This window comes from Monodon monoceros, unplaced genomic scaffold (assembly GCF_005190385.1).
Source record: "Monodon monoceros isolate NGI ecotype Baffin Bay Population unplaced genomic scaffold, NGI_Narwhal_1 Super_Scaffold_1, whole genome shotgun sequence".
Taxonomy (NCBI): Eukaryota; Metazoa; Chordata; class Mammalia; order Artiodactyla; family Monodontidae; genus Monodon; species Monodon monoceros.
Window position 1 is genome coordinate 64,445,884 of NW_021703765.1, and position 19,783 is coordinate 64,465,666.

At 37.3% G+C, this 19,783-nt stretch overlaps 1 protein-coding gene across 2 annotated transcripts in view; it reads right to left on the reverse strand.

The window, feature by feature from the left end:
- The window catches only part of HORMAD2 (HORMA domain containing 2), a 73,923-nt gene extending 54,568 nt beyond the window's left edge, over positions 1 to 19,355 (reverse strand). The window contains exons 1-7 of one of the 2 annotated variants that reach the window (XM_029231051.1): positions 19,247 to 19,355; positions 13,611 to 13,699; positions 9,510 to 9,651; positions 7,544 to 7,607; positions 6,980 to 7,016; positions 4,128 to 4,148; positions 3,173 to 3,199 (exon numbers count right to left, since the gene is read on the reverse strand). In XM_029231051.1, coding sequence (XP_029086884.1) covers positions 3,173 to 3,199; positions 4,128 to 4,148; positions 6,980 to 7,016; positions 7,544 to 7,607; positions 9,510 to 9,651; positions 13,611 to 13,661 — 342 coding nt within the window. In that variant the 5' untranslated portion in view covers positions 13,662 to 13,699; positions 19,247 to 19,355. Of the gene's footprint in view, positions 1 to 3,172; positions 3,200 to 4,127; positions 4,149 to 6,979; positions 7,017 to 7,543; positions 7,608 to 9,509; positions 9,652 to 13,610; positions 13,700 to 19,246 lie in introns of those variants that run through there. The other variant, XM_029231060.1, reaches the window with a different exon arrangement.
- Between the last annotated feature and the right edge of the window lie 428 nt (positions 19,356 to 19,783).

Sequence of the window (19,783 nt, forward strand, 5' to 3'; positions counted from 1 at the left end):
TTTCCATCTGATCTGCTTGCTTCCGAACTACTCCTCCTCCTCCAAATTCATTCTCTGTTCTACAGCCAAAAAAGTTTTGAAAATGCAAATCAGACCATGTCACTCCTTTGTTAATGGTTTCCCATTGCCCTTAGAATAAAATCCAGAATTTACCTTGGTCCATGGGCCTTACTCATCTGTCCCCCTGCCTACCTCTCTGACCTTATCTCCTGCCTCTTTCCCTCCCACTCACTCAGCTTCAGGCTCAGGGCACCCTCTTTGTCCATGAACACACAAGATGCCTTCCTGCCTTTGGGCCTTTACACAACTGTACTCTGGAAAATGTTGTCTCCAGTTGATGATAATAATCATGATATCTGGGCACTTCCCTAAATGCTCTACATCTATTCATTCTTACATAGCCACACTCAGAGTAGGTATTACATCATTATAGATGAAGCTAGTAAGTAGTAGAGCTGGGATTTGACTCCAGCGCCTGCAATGTTAACTACTGTGTTGTTCTGCAGTCACATGCTATTACCTCTCACAGGCCTGCATGGGGTGACTCTTCTTCAGTTTCAGCTCAAACAGTGGCCCCTCAGGGAGGCTTTCCAGGGACTGCCCTCCAATCTTTCTTCCTCCATTCCCACCTTAGCACTCTCCAGCATACCAACTTTTATTTTCTTCATAGCATTACGATCTATCTGAAACTGTTTTGCTAAGTTTTGTTTACTTGTTTATTGTTTATCCTCCCTCATAAGAACGTAAGCTTCCAGACAGCAGGGACCTTGTCTACCCATTAACTCCTGTGTTTCAGGCACATAAGGGGAACCCAATTAATACTTGCTGAATGAATAAATATTCAGCCAGGATAGAGTTCACATTCAATTAGGATTTCATCCTACAGGATTTTTTTAAAAACAAAGTATCTAAAAGTATATTGTGGCTAGAAGCAGGGACCATCTATAGTTCAGTTCCTGAAGCAGTCTATTAAAAGCGGTGTTGACCACCTCTAACAGGCAAAAAGAAAAACAGATGGTGAAATAGTAGGATTTGAATCCTCACAATATTCAAATATAGCAATTCTTTATGGGTCTATCATGCATTAAACTGTGTAAAAATTTCCTTAACATATTTACATTTTGGCTTACACATCTTATTAATACCCTCCACCCATTCTGTAGTGTGTACCTGCAGAAAAGACACACTAGCCCTCTTCACTACTTTAGTTACTTTCGTCAGTTCATCTCTTTCTTAAGATGGAGCAACCAGAACAAAGCCTCAAGTGCAGAAGCACCACAGCTTTGTGCAATGCCCAAAACTCTGTTGGTCTCTGGACTGGATAAGCAAACTTATTTAAGACAGAGGTTCTCAACTGGTGTACCATGACAGACTCTTCACAAGAGTGCTGCAAATTTTAGTCCATGTGTAAAATGCATTTTTGCTTCAGGTAAATATTAATGTTGTTACTGTTTGTGCAGTTTTGCTTAGGGGACAATATATACTTCTACCAGTATGAGTCAAGAAACATGGCACCATATCAGATAAATGCCAAAGAAAGACTTTATGTGAGAATGCTGTTTTGCGAGTACATAGAAGAAAAAGATCAAAGAGGTAAATAGTTCTATCAGTGACTTGGTGCTAAAGAGCAACCATAAAACAGTGTAACCCCATGGATACTTTCAGGCACTATGAACATTGCTGTGCCATAGTTATACCATAATTATTGCTGACACATTTGGTGTCCTTTTAAGTCTTTTAATACCCTTAAACATGCCACCAAATTTTCTAGTAATCAAGAGTGTGCCGTGAACACAGAGGTTAGGGATCACTGCTATAGGAAATAATATGTAAGAGTTCAAAATATTTTTTTCTGGGTCATAAATGATAGCTCAGAACTTATATAATAAGCTTTTGCTTTCTAACTTTATTATTATGTATATTGCCTGCATCAAAACTCATTTAACAGTTTTCTTCCCACTCTGTAATATTTTTCTGTAGATAGCCCAATTTCCTCAGCATTTCACTACCTCAAAACCATTAGTTTCAGATGAGTTTTACATGCATAAGAAAACATAATAATTTATTGCACTAAGGAAATGACCAATTTATTAACAATTTATCAAGAGATCTTACTTTGGGAAACCTCCCCTCAAACCTACTGAAAACAAAAAAATTGAAACTAGAGACAAAGATAAAAATAGGTTTAGCTTGGGCATTGAGGAATTGTTACCCACCTCATGCACCAGTTTTCTTTTGCCTTGCTCAAACAGCTGTTTATAATCTTGCCAAAGAAGAAAGGATATTAAAGACTAAAAAACACTTAACTTAGTTGTGAAGGTTACCAGTTAGGCTAAATCCATAGGTTTAGGGAAGGAAAATTGAAAGCAAGCAAAAGGGAAAGGGAAGAGGAAAGAAAGCTGGGAGGAAAATAGAGGATAGAATGAGAAGAAAGAACGAAGGGCTTCTCCCTCCATTTGTGCCACTGCCACAGCTGTCATTCAAAGTAGCACAAGTTACTATTACGTATCCAGGACTATGAATTCACACTGGGAGATCGAAAAGAAGACAAGATTTGTCCTCAGGAATCACAATCTGGTTAGGGAGATAAAGTAATCTTTATGAATTAATTAAGAGTGTTAAATTGTGAGGTCCTGCTGGAGAAAGGAATTTAGAGAAAGGAGAAATTAGTGTGAACAAAACAGCCAAAGAGGCTTTCATGAAAGCTTTAAACATAAGTTGGTGTTGAGGATGAGTAGGATTCAATAAGCAGAGGGGAGAAATTTAGAGAGAGAAGTAAAGAGGTAAAGCTTTAAAAATCTATGAAAATGTCAGAAGGGAGAGAATTAAGTTAGCCATAAAAAAAAAAGTTTAGCATTATGCCACAAAGGTCAGAAATAGAAAGGATTCAGCATCATTTAAAATAAAAATAAAAGGTAGTTTTCATACAGATTCTTACTGTTAACGTGTTAGGGAATACGCTCAGTTCTACTCAATGTTTTTTTCCCAATACCCTTAGGTAGTTTTTTAAATCTCATAATAAAGAATTGGTGACATTTATAATAAAACACACTGAAAAAGCTCACTACAAGTTACTTTGTTCATATGGTAGTCTAGTGATATAATTTATGGCCTCAACTCAGGTAAACATATTTAAATATAATATACTGCCCATCTCTTTATGTGTTCTTACCTCAGGTTCCTTCGGATTTGTGTAAAGCTATTTAAGGAAAAATAAACAGCATTTAATTTCGGAAACTAGATTACTCCCCACAGAATACATTTTCTATGTGAAGAGTTCAATTTGTGCTATATTAATTGAGTACTGAAATATATATATATGTATCTTGAGATATATATTTCAAGCTAGAGATAGAATAAGCTCTTATTTTGTGAACATAGAGAGTCTTTAGAGCATTCTGTGAACCCTGATTATAAGGAAATTGATAACCAGATATTTATGATTACTGCGACTGCACTACAGTCACAGCAATTTGTTATGGTTTAAAATTTTTTAAATAACTCATATATCTAAGACTCTCAATAGTATCTTCTCAGGCTTCCCTGGTGGTGCAGTGGTTGAGAGTCCACCTGCCGATGCAGGGGACACGGGTTCGTGTCCCTGTCCGGGAGGATCCCACATGCCGCGGAGCGGCTAGGCCCGTGAGCCATGGCCGCTGAGCCTGCGCGTCCGGAGCCTGTGTTACGCAACGGGGGAGGCCGCGGCGGTGAGAGGCCCGCGTACCGCAAAAAAAAAAAAAATAGTATCTTCTCATTTTCCTTCTATTCTTAACTACATATACCGTGTTATATACCAGGAAGTATACAAAGCTTCAAAAAAGTCTGTAAAACTTCAAAAACAAAGAGCTTTGAGTCTGTAAATTAACTCAGAAAATGAAATTCTAATAGCCAATAGATGAAACAGATAGTATAGCCTATATATTTCCTCATGTATTATAATATGCCAAAGAAATATGTAGATTGTGATTTTTTATTAAAACTTCTGATAGAGTTTTCTTTTTTCTTCCAAAATGCATAGGACAGACAATGAAATTCAGGGAGGATGGGGGAGAGTACCGTTTTACTATTTCACTTGCCAAAAGACAATGAAGCAGAGACAGAGGCTTGGTCTTTAAATGTGCACTTACTGTAAGTACTGCCATGTGTAGCTTCAAGAGAAAAAAAAACTATTGTTACTATACACTTGCACCTATATTATTATTATTTTCAATAAAGTCTAATTAAAATATGACTTTCAAATTAAAAGATCTGAGTAGGAAAAAAATACTATTCAGAAGGTCAGAGAAATGGATACTAATTATTCATCCATTCAAGTGAGTCTCTATTACATACCCAAGGTTCTGCTGGGGAGGGGAGAGATGGAAAAAAAAAAAAAAGAAGATAACTATCCTTAGTCTCTATAAGTTACATTCTAGCTTGGGAGGCAAAAGATATACAAAATAATTCATTATTACTAAAAGTTAATTATGCCATAAGCATCTCTAAAACAGTTTGCGTTTTGAAAGTAATCTAAAATAAAAAATTTTAAGTCTGATATAAGTCTACAAAATCTCTGCCCTCCCTACAACTACATTACTATAAACAGATTCTGCTTGGAAGAATAATGGAATATATAGATGCAGAGATAGAGATATAAGCAAGCCTATTAAAAACTAGGATACAAATGAGAAAATTTCAGGACCATAATTTTGTATCAAATTATTCACCTATTTCACCCAAAAGACTAAAACTTTAGTGACACTGTGTGGCCGTTTTGGTTACTGCATACAATTGATTTTCAGACTACACAGTAACACTCTAATTTATATTAATTATTTAACTAATAGTTCATTCATTCATTCAAAAATAGAAATGGCCCCTGATCTCAGGGAACATGCAGACCAGCAGGAGAGAACAAAAAAAGCACACAGATAGGTACATCATTACAATTGTGTTAATTGCTATGAAGTAGCAGCACTGAGTGCTTGTGACCATTAAACAGATGAACAGTCTAGGCTGGGGGGGGGGGTGGTTGTCAGGGAAGGCCTCCCCGAGGAAGTAAATATTTAGGCTGGGACCTGAAGGATAAATTGGAATTAGCCAGATAAAGGGTGTGGGGTAGGCAAGAAAATTTTGCAGGCAAAAGTAACAATATGTACAAAGGTAAAAGGCACTTGGCATGTTCTCGAATGCTTGTGTGCTTGAACATGGTGAGCAATGGTGAGAGTGATGCCTTGGAAAGTATGGTCCCTAGACCAGCAGTCTCAGCATCACTTGGAATTTGTCTGAAATGAAAATTCTTACACCAGAAATTTTGGGGTGGAACCTGGCAATGTGTGTTTTAACAGGCCCTCCAGGTGATTCTGATGCAAGCTAATGTTTGAAAACTACTGCTTTAGATTATTAACTCATTTAATTCTCAAACAACCCTAAGAGGTTCGTTTTATTATTATTGTAAAGAAACTAAGTTACCAAGAGGTAGGTTATGTGCCAAGATCACACAGGTATTAAGTGGCAGAACTAGGATTCACTTCAGACTGACTTCTTCTAAACCTTGAGCTCTTAACTATATTTCACTGCCCCTCAAAGATGGACACTCAAGAAATGTTGCTAAATGAACGGACAAAGGAGAATGAATGAGTGCTGTTCGGTGTACTGGTGAGGACCTTCTTCCCCTCTCAACCTGTCTAAATACTAAGGGCCTTCAAAGTCATTTTCTCCCAAAGATTTCCCTCATGTCCCTCACTGGATATAACCCCTCCTTTTCCATACTTCCTTTGCACATGATCAATATCTTGCCTTTGGTATGCATCACTTTCTAATGAAATATCAAACTGATATGAAAAAATCAAAATTTAACAACCCAACATGGCACAGGTACTGATTAATCAGAAAAGATGCCAACTTAGCCCTGGTGCTGGGTTCCTGGAAGCTCCCCCCTGGGCCAGGTGTCAACCCTTTAGTTGCTAGATTGTGGAACAGTCTAGGGACATCCCAGAAGAGATACTGGTGGGGTGAAGGGGCGGACATGGTGGGAGTCATTTGGGATCTCAGAGAAGCAACCATTTACCACTGGATATAGAGTACTTCAACATTTTAACAACAGGTACAGCTATGCCAGTGTGCAATAGCTGATCATCAGCCGTGCATGCATGTCATCTATCTTCTGCCATGGACTATAAGCTCTTTGTGTGCACAATCTCATATCTGTTTTATTTTTGTATCCCTCAACCCCCCAGTCAGTGTTGAATAAATCATAAGTAATAACTATTCAATGAAAAAGGAAATATATCAGTGCAACTAAATAATCCATTGTAAGGCTTACTCACCTTAAGGTTTTTTAAAGGAATAGGAATTGAGAAGTAAAAAGAAGACAGAGATGGGGAAAGGAGAAAGCAGTGGTGGAAAGTTCATTTATATATTATCTCTTCAACTAGGACTAGTGCCTCTAATTTTTACACGCTTCATAGCTGTCTTGGGCAGCAAGAAAAATCTAATGCACTTAAAATTCAAGCTGCATTAAAAAAAATTCAAGCTACAATACTAGCTATTTTGAGGGAACAGGTTATATACATGTGCCAAACATAGCTAACAAAATAACTGACATAGAATAAAAACCGATTATTCAAGTCCATTTTTTCCTTTCATATCTGCAAATTGAATTGCCACTATTTTGAACATGTTCAATGTGCTAAATGCCAGATTCTTGTCTGCCCTTTCCCACATCCTGTGGATCTCTTCCAGTGACTTCAGAGGAAATTCTGTGGTCAAAAAGATATGAGTATGTAAAAGAGAAAAATGAGGGTTTCATTTCTAATTGATGTAAACAAGACATCAACAGGACAACAAAGACACAAAATAAAAAGAAACTGGTTCATGAATGCAAATGTAGGAACTGGTATACTGTTAAAACACAACAATAAAATAAAGGCTAAATTTTTCTTTTAAAGGGATAAAGGATGAGTCTTTGATCCTGGTGTAAATTTAAAAACATTCTTACGTATCTCTTTTCCAAAGCATCAAAACAACCTCGAATCCTGTCAAGAAATAAATGTTTGGTGTCAATTTGGACCAGATGCAAAGCCAGAAAGAATCCCAAGTACAAAACTGATTTGTTTCTTGCTTTGAAATACATTAAATTGATAACCATTTCACCTTTCCCATTTAATCATTTTTTAGAAATTCCTATATCTTTTAATATGTTGATAGTACTTTATAAATAATACGTAAGCAATTTTGAGGTAGGGAATCACATCTTGCTTTTCTTTTGGCCTCCCATAATGTTTAGGACACTGACATGCATATGATGAGTAATCAAATTTTGATTTTTTTCTTTCTTATATAAAGTCCATTTTCTTCAAAAACAAAACTAAATCAGTATCTTAAAATAATATTGAAAAATTGTTACACATTTCTAGGAAATTAAAAAAAAAGAAGATGAAAAGAAAGAAAGGAAGAAGGCAATAGTTTTAAGGAAATGATCTTACCAAATAAAGTCTTATGGGTAATTTCAGCTATGATAAAAATAATGTTGTTCAACTTTGGTGGAATTTCAATTACTTACCACCTGATAATATGCAGTGACCCAGGACATTTTTTATCTTCTCGGAGGATTTTTAAACTGAGGTCTACAAAAATAGAAACAGTCTGTTGCACTAAAATTGTCCATACTAAATAAGGGTATTTCCTTTCATGATTTTATTTTTATAACTTACTTAGTTTATAGCTTATAAAAACATTTTGAATCACTAAATATCTAATTTAAAAATAAATCCTATGTTGATAATTGACTTAGTTCCCATTTTTATTATAGATTAGCAGTCTTCCCTTCTACAATGTAGCACAACTGACTTGGTTGCAAAATCAATTTGTGTCACTTCTTTGCTTCTGCTGAATTCTAAGTTATCATAAGGTAGTACTGAGACCATCTCCATCAACCAATTTAAAACGTACACCTCAGTCTCAAATCACTTCTCTGGTATTTCTCTCTCTCTCAATGAAAGAAAAAAAGGATGAAAAATGTTTCCATGGATTATTCTCAAATATTAATTTCCATCTGAAATTCGACTACCTTACTATAGGAAGGAAGAATAAGAAAATCACATTAAAAGTTTTGGTTTAGATCAGTCTAAAATCAATTACTGATTCATGTATGACTTTGTATAAATCACTTCACCTTTTCAGATTGTTTTCCTATCCTAAAATTGATGTTACCTCTATTGCTATTGAGAGATATGAAAATTATTCCATATTGGTATAACATTTAGAGATTGCCAAAAAGAGAGCAACTTAGGAGTACTGGGCATTTTTATGATATATGCTACTTTAAGTACAAACACTGGGAGGGAGATATATAACTTCCATTAAAACTGTCACAAAAAATAAAGCTATAAACAATGGTATTGCCCTCCATGCACAGGTTAGTGATTGGCACACAGTAAGCGCTTAGTTAATTACTCCAAATATGTCTTTTTCCAATTCTATATTCCAAACAAGAGGAGAAACTGCAACTATATGCTACATATAAACATTTTCACTATTACAGATTTATATCCTATAGACCAAAAGAGGACATAACACAAATGAGGCTGTCACAGTTGCAAATATAATGCTTTTGTGTTTATAGCACACATGCATTTCATTGATGCTCATGTAGAGAATCAAATGTTTAAGAAAATTAAATTGGAATGAGGCCTAAGTATATCATTAAATACAGATGTGAGAAATTTAAAGTAAAGTTAGATTTTGAAAAATAACATCTTACAAGGAAACTTGTAGCCCTCTATATTTATTTTCCAAATGATACTTTCCCACTTTCATGACAAATCAGCAAAATTTTCTGAATTGTTATCACAATCCATCTTTTTAAACAAAAAGATTTTTGAAAAATTGAAGAGTCCTAGGTACATTCTTTTTAATACAAGAGAAGGAAAGGAGACAGAAACAGCTTGTAATACAAGGAAATGAGATCATGAGTTTAAGGACATAAGAAATAAAAGGAAGAAAAGTAGAAAAGACAGAAAATTAAGAAAAAACCAGAGCTGATTAGAATAATAATTGTCTACATATCCATGTTAATCAACAAATGGGTTTGGCATGGGTATGCATATTTTCCACATATTTGTATATGTTAACAGAAAGAATTAAACTTCTCAATTAAAATTCCTCAAGGCCAAAGTCTACCTCAAAGAAAAAAATTCAGTTGAGACACAAAATAGTGCAAATGTACAGCACCCAAGTAGATTTCGATCTGGCTGCTGCTTTTGTAGGTACAGTTTAGAATTACTGGGCTTGTCCATACATATTTCTTTTCTCTTCATTCGGTGATTTGGTATTAGCCAGGAACTAATGGTTCCTATAAGTAAAACCACTAAACATAGTGAAATTAAAATGGAAAATGAATTAGCAAATTGATCTTAAAGAACCCATGACTTGAAATTAGCACACTCTGTGAGAAAGTAAAGTTTTACTCCTGCCAAATAGAGGAAAAGGGCTCCACCAGCCAAAGTAACCATTTAGTTAAACTTTACCATCCAAATGGCCTTCTTCATAGGAGCTCTCTGGAAACAGGCCCCTTAGATATGTTACACATGAGATAGAAGTAGCAAAAAGTTTCTTCACCATTATCAATGACTCATGCTCATTAATTATTTGACATGGGAAAACTGTTTCCTGGGAGGGGGGGAAAATGAAAAAGATTAGTATTCTTTAATATATTCAGCCCATCATGCCATTACCACAAGTAAAATGGAAAGATTTTTCAAGACCTCAAATCTGATACCTTTATAGATAATCAAAAGGAAACTGGGCTTTGAATATTGCGTCAGATTAGATCTTCACTGGCAAGGCAAAGAAGAAAGGCAGAGACGGTTATCCAAGTAATTCAAGACTGATATAATTTATTTTACAATGACCCATGGATTTAAGCAAAATGGGGAGTTTTACTATGATTATATAATCTTCCCTTTCATACACTCCTCGGAACCCACTGCAATCTTTCTTCCACCCGCTCTGTTCTATACTATTCTCTACAAAGTCACCAAGTACATCCTATCATTGACCTCATCTCGGTCCTCGTACTATGTAAGCTCCTCTGCAGTGCTTAACACTTTTGCCTACACTCTCCTCTCTCTCAGTTGCCATAACATCCTCAAACTCAGTTTATCTCTATCACCCTGACTGAAACCTGATCCCAAGTTTCATTCTCAGACAAATGGATCAGCATCCACTCCAATCATCCAAGCTAGAAGTACAGTCATCTTCGGCTTCTCTCTCTCCTCCATTCCCCATATCCAATCACAAAGTCCTATTAATCCTCTCTAGGAGAGTTCTCAAATCTGTTTTCTCCTTTCTCTTCTCACTGCCACTGCCTTGGCTCAGGACATGGTCACTTCTCCCCTTTAATACTGTAGTTGCCTCTGACCTCCCTGCTAACAGTTTCTTTCATTCAATCTGTCCTTCATACTGCCAACATTATTAACTTTAAAGAATACAAATCTTATCATGACACTCCCAGTGTTCATACAGGATAGAGTTCAAGTGTAGCGTTTGAGAACTGTCAAAATCTTATCTTTGCCTAGCTTTCCTGTCTCATCTCCCACCCCTCCCTTCTGCCCCTCCTCCCTTATCCCCTCCTATGCACCCTACTCCCTAGCCATGTGGAACTACTATTCATCTACTATTCTACTACCATGTATTTCCACATCTTTGTGCTTTGCTTAAGCAAAAGTTCTGCAGTATAAATGACTCTCACAGATAAAGCTGAGTGCAAGAAACCTGATACAATTGAGTACTAAAGTATGATTTCATTTATATAAAGTACAAAAGCAGGTGAAGCTAATCTATGATATTAGAAGTCAGAATGGTAAATCTCTGATTACCTCATTCAAATTCAGAGGTCTTTCTTACTATACTGCACAGTTTCAACTGTTGAAGTTTTAATAATTCTGTTACTTAGAGGCAGGTACTACCCACAAATATGCATTTAGATGAAAGAGAACGCCCCAAAATCTTTATCTATATCTGGTTCTAGAATGTCTTCAGGACATTCTAGACATGATTTTGCAATGTAAGCTTGCTTCCTCTTTGGTACACTACATAGCGAAAATGAATTATCAGTTCATCATTTTGTCAAACCATATTATATTCAGTTGTTAAAAAGATACATAAAATTATTCTTGCATGTATGATAGGAACTTTGGGGACAAATTATTATGGATCTTAAAAGTCAGACTAAGGGCTTCCCTGGTGGCGCAGTGGTTGAGAGTCCGCCTGCCGATGCAGGGGACACGGGTTCATGCCCTGGTCCGGGAAGATCCCACATGCCGCGGAGTGGCTGGACCTGTGAGCCATGGCCGCTGAGCCTGCGCGTCCGGAGCCTGTGCTCCGTAACGGGAGAGGCCACAGCAGTGAGAGGCCCGTGTGCCACAAAAAAAAAAAAAAAAAAAAAAAAAAAAGTCAGGCTAAGGAATTTATGCTTTATTCTGTAACGAGTGGAAAAGCAGCAGGTTTGATTAGGAGAGTGAGTAGAATAATTGTTTTACAAATATTAAGCTACAGCAGAAGTAGGAAAGATTAACGTTGAAGGAGAATTAGGTATGTAATATGCATGTGTGTGTATGTGTATGTGTGTAAAATTTTACAGAAAATTGCTTTTGGTACCCATAGATCCTGAGAAATTAAGGTTCTTTTGGGGTAATTGGGTAATAGCTGGCATGGTATACATGTATAATAACTTATTGAAAACATGCCAAAATTTAGAGGCAATACTTGAGTAATAACCACTTGTAAAATTAAATAACCTAAAAATATAAAGATGTTTACTTTAAATATAGAATCTAAAAGGCCATTTGTAATAATGAAGATCAATGATTGGAAGAGGCCTCTAGAATTGTTACTTTTCTATACTCCAGGGATTTTTTTCTCAGCTCAGTTGATCTAATACTTTAAGGGTTATCATTCACGTTTTTATAAATGTCTAATACATGAAAATACTGTGGCTTGATAATAGAAAACACTATTATAAATTATTTTAAAAGGAAATTGTGCTAATGATATAAGTAATGTTTGACAGCTCAGCTGTCAAGCTACATGACCTACGCCAAATTACTTTACTTCTCTGAGCTTCAGTTTTCCCCTTATTTCAAGGTTTAAGTGAAATAATAATATAAAGCCCTTGGCACAGTGCCCAGCACATGGTAAGTGCTGAATAAATGTTAGCTTCTATAGTTATTATTATTGCTGTTTTAAGTATTAAATAGCAAAATCATACAGTCACTTAAAATTTACTGGGAGGAGTAGCTCATGCAGTCCAAACTACAAAGATCTGTTTATATCAAAAGGTCAATTTGTTAATTTACAGTGAGAAAAATAACTGCCAAGCTGATTGCAATTCATATACCCAGCTCAGCATTTTCACCCCAGGAAGGGTTTCCTAAGTGGAAATGCAATGAGATCAGAAGTTGGCTTGGTGAGTATATTGAATTTGAGCCAGAAAGATGACTGCTTTCTCTCTGCCCTAATTCTCTTTCAACTTCAATCTTCCCTGCCTCTGCTACAGCTTAATATTTCTAAAACATTATTTTACTCACTGTCCTGGTGAAACCACTGACTTTCCATTGATTACAGAATAAAGCATAAATTCCTTAGCCTGGCTTTTAAGATCCACATTAATTTGTCCCCAAAGTTCCTATTCAATTTTATTTCCTACTTCTGTCCAACATGATGACACTCCACTACAGTAAGGATGGATTCTTTGTTATTCTCTGAAACATGCCATGCTCATTTCTTACTCTGAGCCAAGGCATATGCTAGTTTTTCCTCATGGAATTCTCTTCTCTCTCCTCTCTCCTAATCCTTTTCATTAATTAAGGTCCACCTTAAGTCCTATCTCCTTCGTGAGGAATATACAAACCATTCCAGTCTATATAAAATCTCTGAATTCCTATAATTTGTATTGCTTTACTCTTTTCACATATATTTAATGCATATACTGCTTTGTATATTGACTTACCTCCTGTAAATCTTATTTCCCTAACCAGATTATAAACTTCTAGAATGTGAAGATTCTTTTTTTTTAATTCTCTCAGAGAATAACACAGCATTACATATATATTATATAATATTAAGCTCTCAATGAATCAATGAATGTTCATTAATGAATGTCATGGGACAAGATAAATTTGCCCAGGTGAACCCAGCAAGGTTGCCTGGCCCTGGCATGCTTCCCCAGGGCCCCAGGATCCTAGTTTCTCTAAGTGCTCTCTCCTCCAGTTATTATAATTACATCATAGCGTGCATTAGAAGTGTCCTAATTGTGTCAGGAAGTGAATGTCTAACAAAGAGCCATTCTCTTTAAACATCTTTTTTTGTTTCTGATTTCTTTTGCTCTACAAAGTCTAAATATATAAACATGAAACAAGCACCCAATAAGTTACTTTGTAGAAATCTATTCTAATTTCCTGAACATCCTCAGTGCATTAGCCAGTTAAAATGTAGACATACTCTGCCAGAATATTATGTGCCGATTAACTGACAAAACTGCTGTTTAAAAAAACACCAAAGATTAAAGTCATGATTCTGAACTAACTCACTAAATAGTCATTGATTTTCTTTTAATTCTTAATAAATACCTTAGGTGCCTTGTGAATTCTGATAGAATGAGAGAGCTGAGCAGTGGCCATTATAGCAATCTATCAAGGATTCTTTTAACAAGTCTAACCTGTAAAAAAAAAAAAAAAATTAGAGACCTTGCCTAACGTAATCCTTATTGTGAATTTTCCGAAGAACTATATAATTAGCATTTGATTGTATTCTTTTGAAAATTAGTTTAATAAACATTTTTATCTCCACTACCAATTTTCTATAAAGTAAGATCTCTGGATTAGTTTTTCCAACCACCCGATAAAAATTTAAGTTGACTTACTTGTTCCCAAATACATTTGGAGGGGAAAAATAAATTGTAAATCCCCTAAAGATTCAACAGTATATTTTACTCATCCTTGTTATTCCCTCAGAGTGTAACAGTGCTCTCTATATAACAGGGGCTCAAAAATACTTCTTGAATTAACTTCATGTGTAACTGATTTTCAAAGTAAACTCAAAAGTTAAAGTTTACACTTCATACTTATTAGGATGGCTATTCAAAAAAGTGGAAAATAACAAGTGGAGGTGAAGATGTGAAAAATCAGAATCCTTGTACACTGCTGGTAGGAATGTAAAATGGTGCAGCTGCTGTGGAAAACAGTATGGCAGTTCTTCAAAAAGTTCAACAGATTTACCATATTACCCAGCAATTCCACTTCTAGGTCTAAACTCAAAAGAATTGAAAGGAGGGATTCAAACAGATTACACAGCAATGTTCACAGCAATATTATTTACAATAGCCAAAAGGTGGAAACAACCCAAGTGTCCAACAACAGTTGAATGGATTTTTAAAATGTGGTATATACAATGGAATATTATTCAGCCTTAGAAAGGAATGAAATTCTGATACATGTTGCAACATGGATAAACTTGAAAACATTATGTTAAGTGAAATAAACCAGACACAAAAGGACACATATTGCACGATTCCACTTATATGAGGTAGAGATACCTAAAGTAGTCAAATTCATAGCAACAGAGAATAGAATAGAAGTCACCAGGGGCTGGAGGGTAGAAAGAATGGGGAGTTCAATGAGTACAGAGTTTCTGTTCAGGATGATGAAAAATTTTTAGAAATGGGTAGTGGTGATGGTTGTACAACACTGTGAATGCACTTAGTGCCACTGAATTATACACTTAAGAATGGCTGAGATGATGAATTTTATGTAATGTACATTTTTCCACAATAAAAAGTATTAATATTTAAAATACATAGTTTTCAATTCTGTTGCTTCACTAACATAAAAAAGAAGTAAATTTCCCTTTTTCTTTTCAAAGTACTTAATTTATATTGTAGTTTCTTGTCAAGGTTTTATGGAGTTCTGACCAAAATATCTGTAGATAACCCACTTAAAGAAATTCCATTCTGGATCACTCAGGATAGCCCGTGACTTGTTTTTGTGTACAAATTAATGCAAGATTCTGGAAGATTTTGCAAATAAAGGAGGGCAGAATTATTTAAGGACACTGCCACAAGGTGGTGATAGAGATTATAAACAGGTAATAATTTCTCTCAAATTATTTCTTCAGAGCAGCACTAGGGGACACTCTTTTACAAGATTTTACATGAGACTGAAACCACCTAATAGTCCTTTGGTCCTTAATGATTCCAAGGTATCTTTTGTTGACTTCAGATTATAACCTTCATTTCTGAGTGTAACCTGACCCTTTCTTAGCTTTTGGTGTTCTTCAAGGGCTCTGTCCTAGGAGATTTTTTTTCTTTTTTTAACTTCTAAACACACTCCCTGGATGAACAAATACTTTCTTGTTGTTTCAATTATATTTCTATTCTAACGACTCTTAGATGTATTCCCCCAACCTAGGTTTCACTGGGGAGTTGCAGATCTATACCTCTATGAGCCAGTTCCAATTTGATGTTCCCAGCATACCCAAATGTGAATTCTTTTGCCCGAAACCTATGTCTGTACCTTAGCTAAGTGAATGACAACATCAAATACCTAGATGCTCAAGCCTAAAAACTATGACTCAACCCTGTTCCCTCCCTCATTCCCACATCCATTCTCCTTTCTCAAGTGTCCACTCCTCACTTTATACACATTGTTGTCATCTATGCTTCAGATCAGATCAGCCTCATCTTTTGACTGGATTTCTTCAACCACCAGTCTGCCTGTCACTGGTCTTACCCTTCTCCAGTCTGTTCTTTGTATTGCAGCCAGAGTATTCTTTTTAGAGTACAAACTTGACTATGTAACTTCCTCAACTGAAATACTTCAGTGGCTCCCCACTGTCCTCAGGATGAAATCCAAACTCCTTACCATAGCCTCAAGATCTGGCTCATGCCTCTTTAGCTACATCTCTAACCATTTTCCCTTACACTTTTATGCATCAGCTATTCTTATCTACTTTAATTAACCTATATTCTCTCTAGCTTTCAGGCTTTTGTAATGTTCCTTCTGCCTGAAACATCCTCCTCCCTTTCCAATTCCTACTCATCTTCTAGACATGGCTTAGTACAAGTTTCTCGAGGAATTATTCCCTGGTTCACCACCAAGTCTGGGTTATGTGCCCATTGTAATATATTCCATATCATTGCATTTATGTATCCACCCCACCCTGCTGTGAGATAATATGAGGGCAAAGTTGTATCTGCCTAGTTCATTCTATATTTTTAAAGTTTTTTTTTTAAGGTACAGTTCAGTAGGTTTTAGTATATTCATGAAGTTTTGCAGCCATCACTACCATCTAATTTCAGAAGATTTTCATTACGTTAAAAGAAACTCCATACCCACTAGCAATCACACCTCATTTTCCCCTCACCTGACTCCTTGCAACCATTAATCTACTTTTCATCTCTATGGATTTGCTTATTCCAGACATTTAATATAAATGGAATCATATATAAACTTTTGTGTCTAGTTTAGCTCATTCTTGAATCCTTAGCACCATGACAGTAGTGGAATAAAGTAGGTAGGTGCTCAAAAAATATCTGCTGAATCAATAGAGAAGTACCACATGAACAAGGAAAAAGTAAGGGTCTAGAATAGAATTACAGAATTTTAGAAGTAGAAGGAACTTTAAATGTCATCTAGTCCAAACATCTAATTTTCTAGATGAGAAAATCAAGGTCCAGAGAAGTCAATTGACTTACTCAAGGTCAGTCAGAACTGAGAATAAAAATCAAGAAAATTTGACTCACAATTTAGGGGTTTTTCTACAATGACTCTGCGTAATGAAATTCCCCTTGCTTTCATTCCATCTAAAATACTGCATTACCAGCACCTTCTTAGTTGTTGGGCTTGCTTGCTTATTTCTAAACATGGTAGGGTCTCTTTTTGGTGTCCAGAGATAAACTGGCTTCAGGAAGGCAAAAAAATCTAAATAATTATTTTAAATAGCCAGGCTCCTTTCAACCTCTAACTATTCTGTTGCTACTGTCTTTTTCCCTTTGAGCAGGTGTTTTGTGGAGGTCTCCTATTCAAGTACAAACTCTGCTTAATTTTGAAAGCTCACAAGCTGACAGCCCCAGGAGGTATGACTCTACAGATCATGTACTCTCAGAGAATTACTCTGATAATTTTTTATCACCTTGTTCTGACTCATTATCTAAAACTTAAGAGATATTTCATAACTATGGGTTTTAAGAACAGAACTTTAACTTCCAAATGTCTTTGACTTATATATTTGCTTGTATATTGGATCCACAAACATCTGAAACTTCACAGGGCATCAATACATTCACTCTTATGCTTGATATGTCTACTCTGTGACAAGGATTATGATCTTCTTGAGAAAAACAAAATTTCTGTGTTTTCTCAGATAAGACTCACTCTGGGCTTACTTCTTGACCTGCATCACAATTGCCCTATTTAAAATGGTGGCACAATTACCCTTTTACCCTTTTATGTGTGAATCCAAGATTCAGATAAAAATTAACCAGCTGTTGTTTAGTTTCTGAAGGCCTAAGCCACTTTTTTTTTGGGGGGGTGTAGGTGGCATTCTGAGTGACACACACAAAAAAGTTTCATTACATTTGCCCAAAGACAATAATAGTTGATTTCCTAATACTTTTCACCCATCTTTCCCAATCTTCCAAAACCATTTTTTTAAAACAAGAAAATCCCTTGTCTATCAAATGTATAATGTCCAACAGCTAGATTCTAAAATGCAGCCAGATGACCTTCCATACATGTGTATGGTATGAAGGAGATAGCTTTACTCAAAGGAAGTACCTGTCAACATAAATGGGCTTAAATCAGAGTTGGAAGGGGGAGGAGACATCCTCTAAAACTAATCCAATCCTTTCATTTTAAAGAAAAGTCAATTCAGTGGAGGAAGGATAGTCTTTTTAACAAACAGTGCTGGAACAACAGGACATCCATAGACCAAAAAACCCTGAAAACCTTCAACCTAAATCTGACACCATATACAAATATTAATTCAAAATGGATCATAGATTTAAATGTACAATATAAAACTATCAGTACAAAGAAGAGGAAAGTGAAGTCCAGTAAGGGAACGTGGTTTGCTAAAGGTCACCCTGTGACTCAGAGGTTTCACAGAGTTTGCTCCCATAAATTATTATTCTCCATTTTAACAAATCCCATTTGGTCCTGTTAATTCCCCTACTCTGTGCTCACTCAGAGTAAATGGTTTCCACTATATTAACTGGGTATTTATTCATGCTCTTTTGGTTTTTTAATATCTTCTTCAGGCTACTTCAATTATTCATTCTATTCAACATTTACTGGGCGACTACCACGTGCTAGTCTTCGTGTAGGCTTTTACAAAGATGTAAAATACTGTTCCTACCTCAAGAGATTTATGGCCCAATGAGGGAGAAATTAGATTATTATCCTAATCAGATTAAAACTCCTTTACGGGCAAGAACTGTACTTTTTCTTCATTTTCATCAGCCAAGTAACATGATGTACTGCACACCGAGTCCAGTGCTCTGCACAATTGAACACATTTCGGTGATTGGTTAATCTTGAGTTTCAAGACACTCTCTCCCCTTCACTGTTTGGGGAACTAAAGTCCATGAGATTAAACAGCAAATCCTGGATAAGGCGAAAGAGGAGCTGAGGTCATCCCGTGGGGACTCACACCTCTTGGTGTGCGCCAGCCATTGATTCTCACAGAACACCTCAGTGGCTGGAGAAAACCTGACCTAGAAGATAGACAGCCCTCCCCCACGAAGCTCCCGATCCGACTGGTTGCAACACGCAGGTGTCGGCCGGAATAAGAGCTTGGCTGCCGACTGCCCGCTGCTGCGTCCTCACCTGGACTGATTCCTTCTTTTCTACCACCATTCCACCATTTCAATTTAAAAGCTACCTTGATAGTGGGAATGTGAGTGTTCCCAGTACAATTCTCTCCACCCCCGCACCCCACTTCCCCCACCCCCAGTAAATGTGAAATTTTTCATCATCAAGCTTTGGGGAGGGAGGTGGGGAATGCTACCTAGACCCCTCAGACCCGGCCTTCCCGCTACTCCTCAGAATACTTCGGGCCTCACAGAAATACTTTCAAATCAAACTTAAAGCCTCGAGGAAAAAGAAACGTAAAGGGAAAAAAATAACCTAAGAGGAAAAAAACCCCAAAAACTCTAACGACGCTCAAGCGCCGTTTTTCTCCGTATGCCTCGCATCTGGACAGCCCTCACCTCAGAGGGTCGACGCCTCCCAGTGAGAGGGACTCAACGGCCTTTTCCGGCTCAAACGCTCCCTCTGGCTTATGAATAATCAACGAGACCTTCCTGGGCGGGGCGAGACGCTTCATGAATAATTCATTACTTCTGCTCGCGTGAGCGGCCCGCCTCGCTCGGTCTCATGAATATGCGAAAAGAGGCGAACGACGGCTAACGCGCCCCCAGCAAGCCCCGCCCTCCACGCCTGGCCGCCTGGCGCCCGTGAGGAGGTGGTTCCCTGCCCACCTGCCGTCAGGCCTCCGGCTCCAAGCCTCTCCTCCGGCGTTTCCCGCCCTTCCGAGGGTTCGCCGGGCGCTCCCGGGCCTGAGGGACCCGCACCGAGCTCGAGGCGCCGCACACGGACCCCGACGGGGCCTTCGGCTGGGGGCTGCTCCGCCTGGGCAACCCTTACGTCGAGGACAGCCTGCTGCCAGCCTCCCAGAGGAGACGCCTGCCCGCCGAGGTGAGGGAGGGCGGGGAGGACTTCGCGGGCCCAGAGGGGCCTGGGTTAGA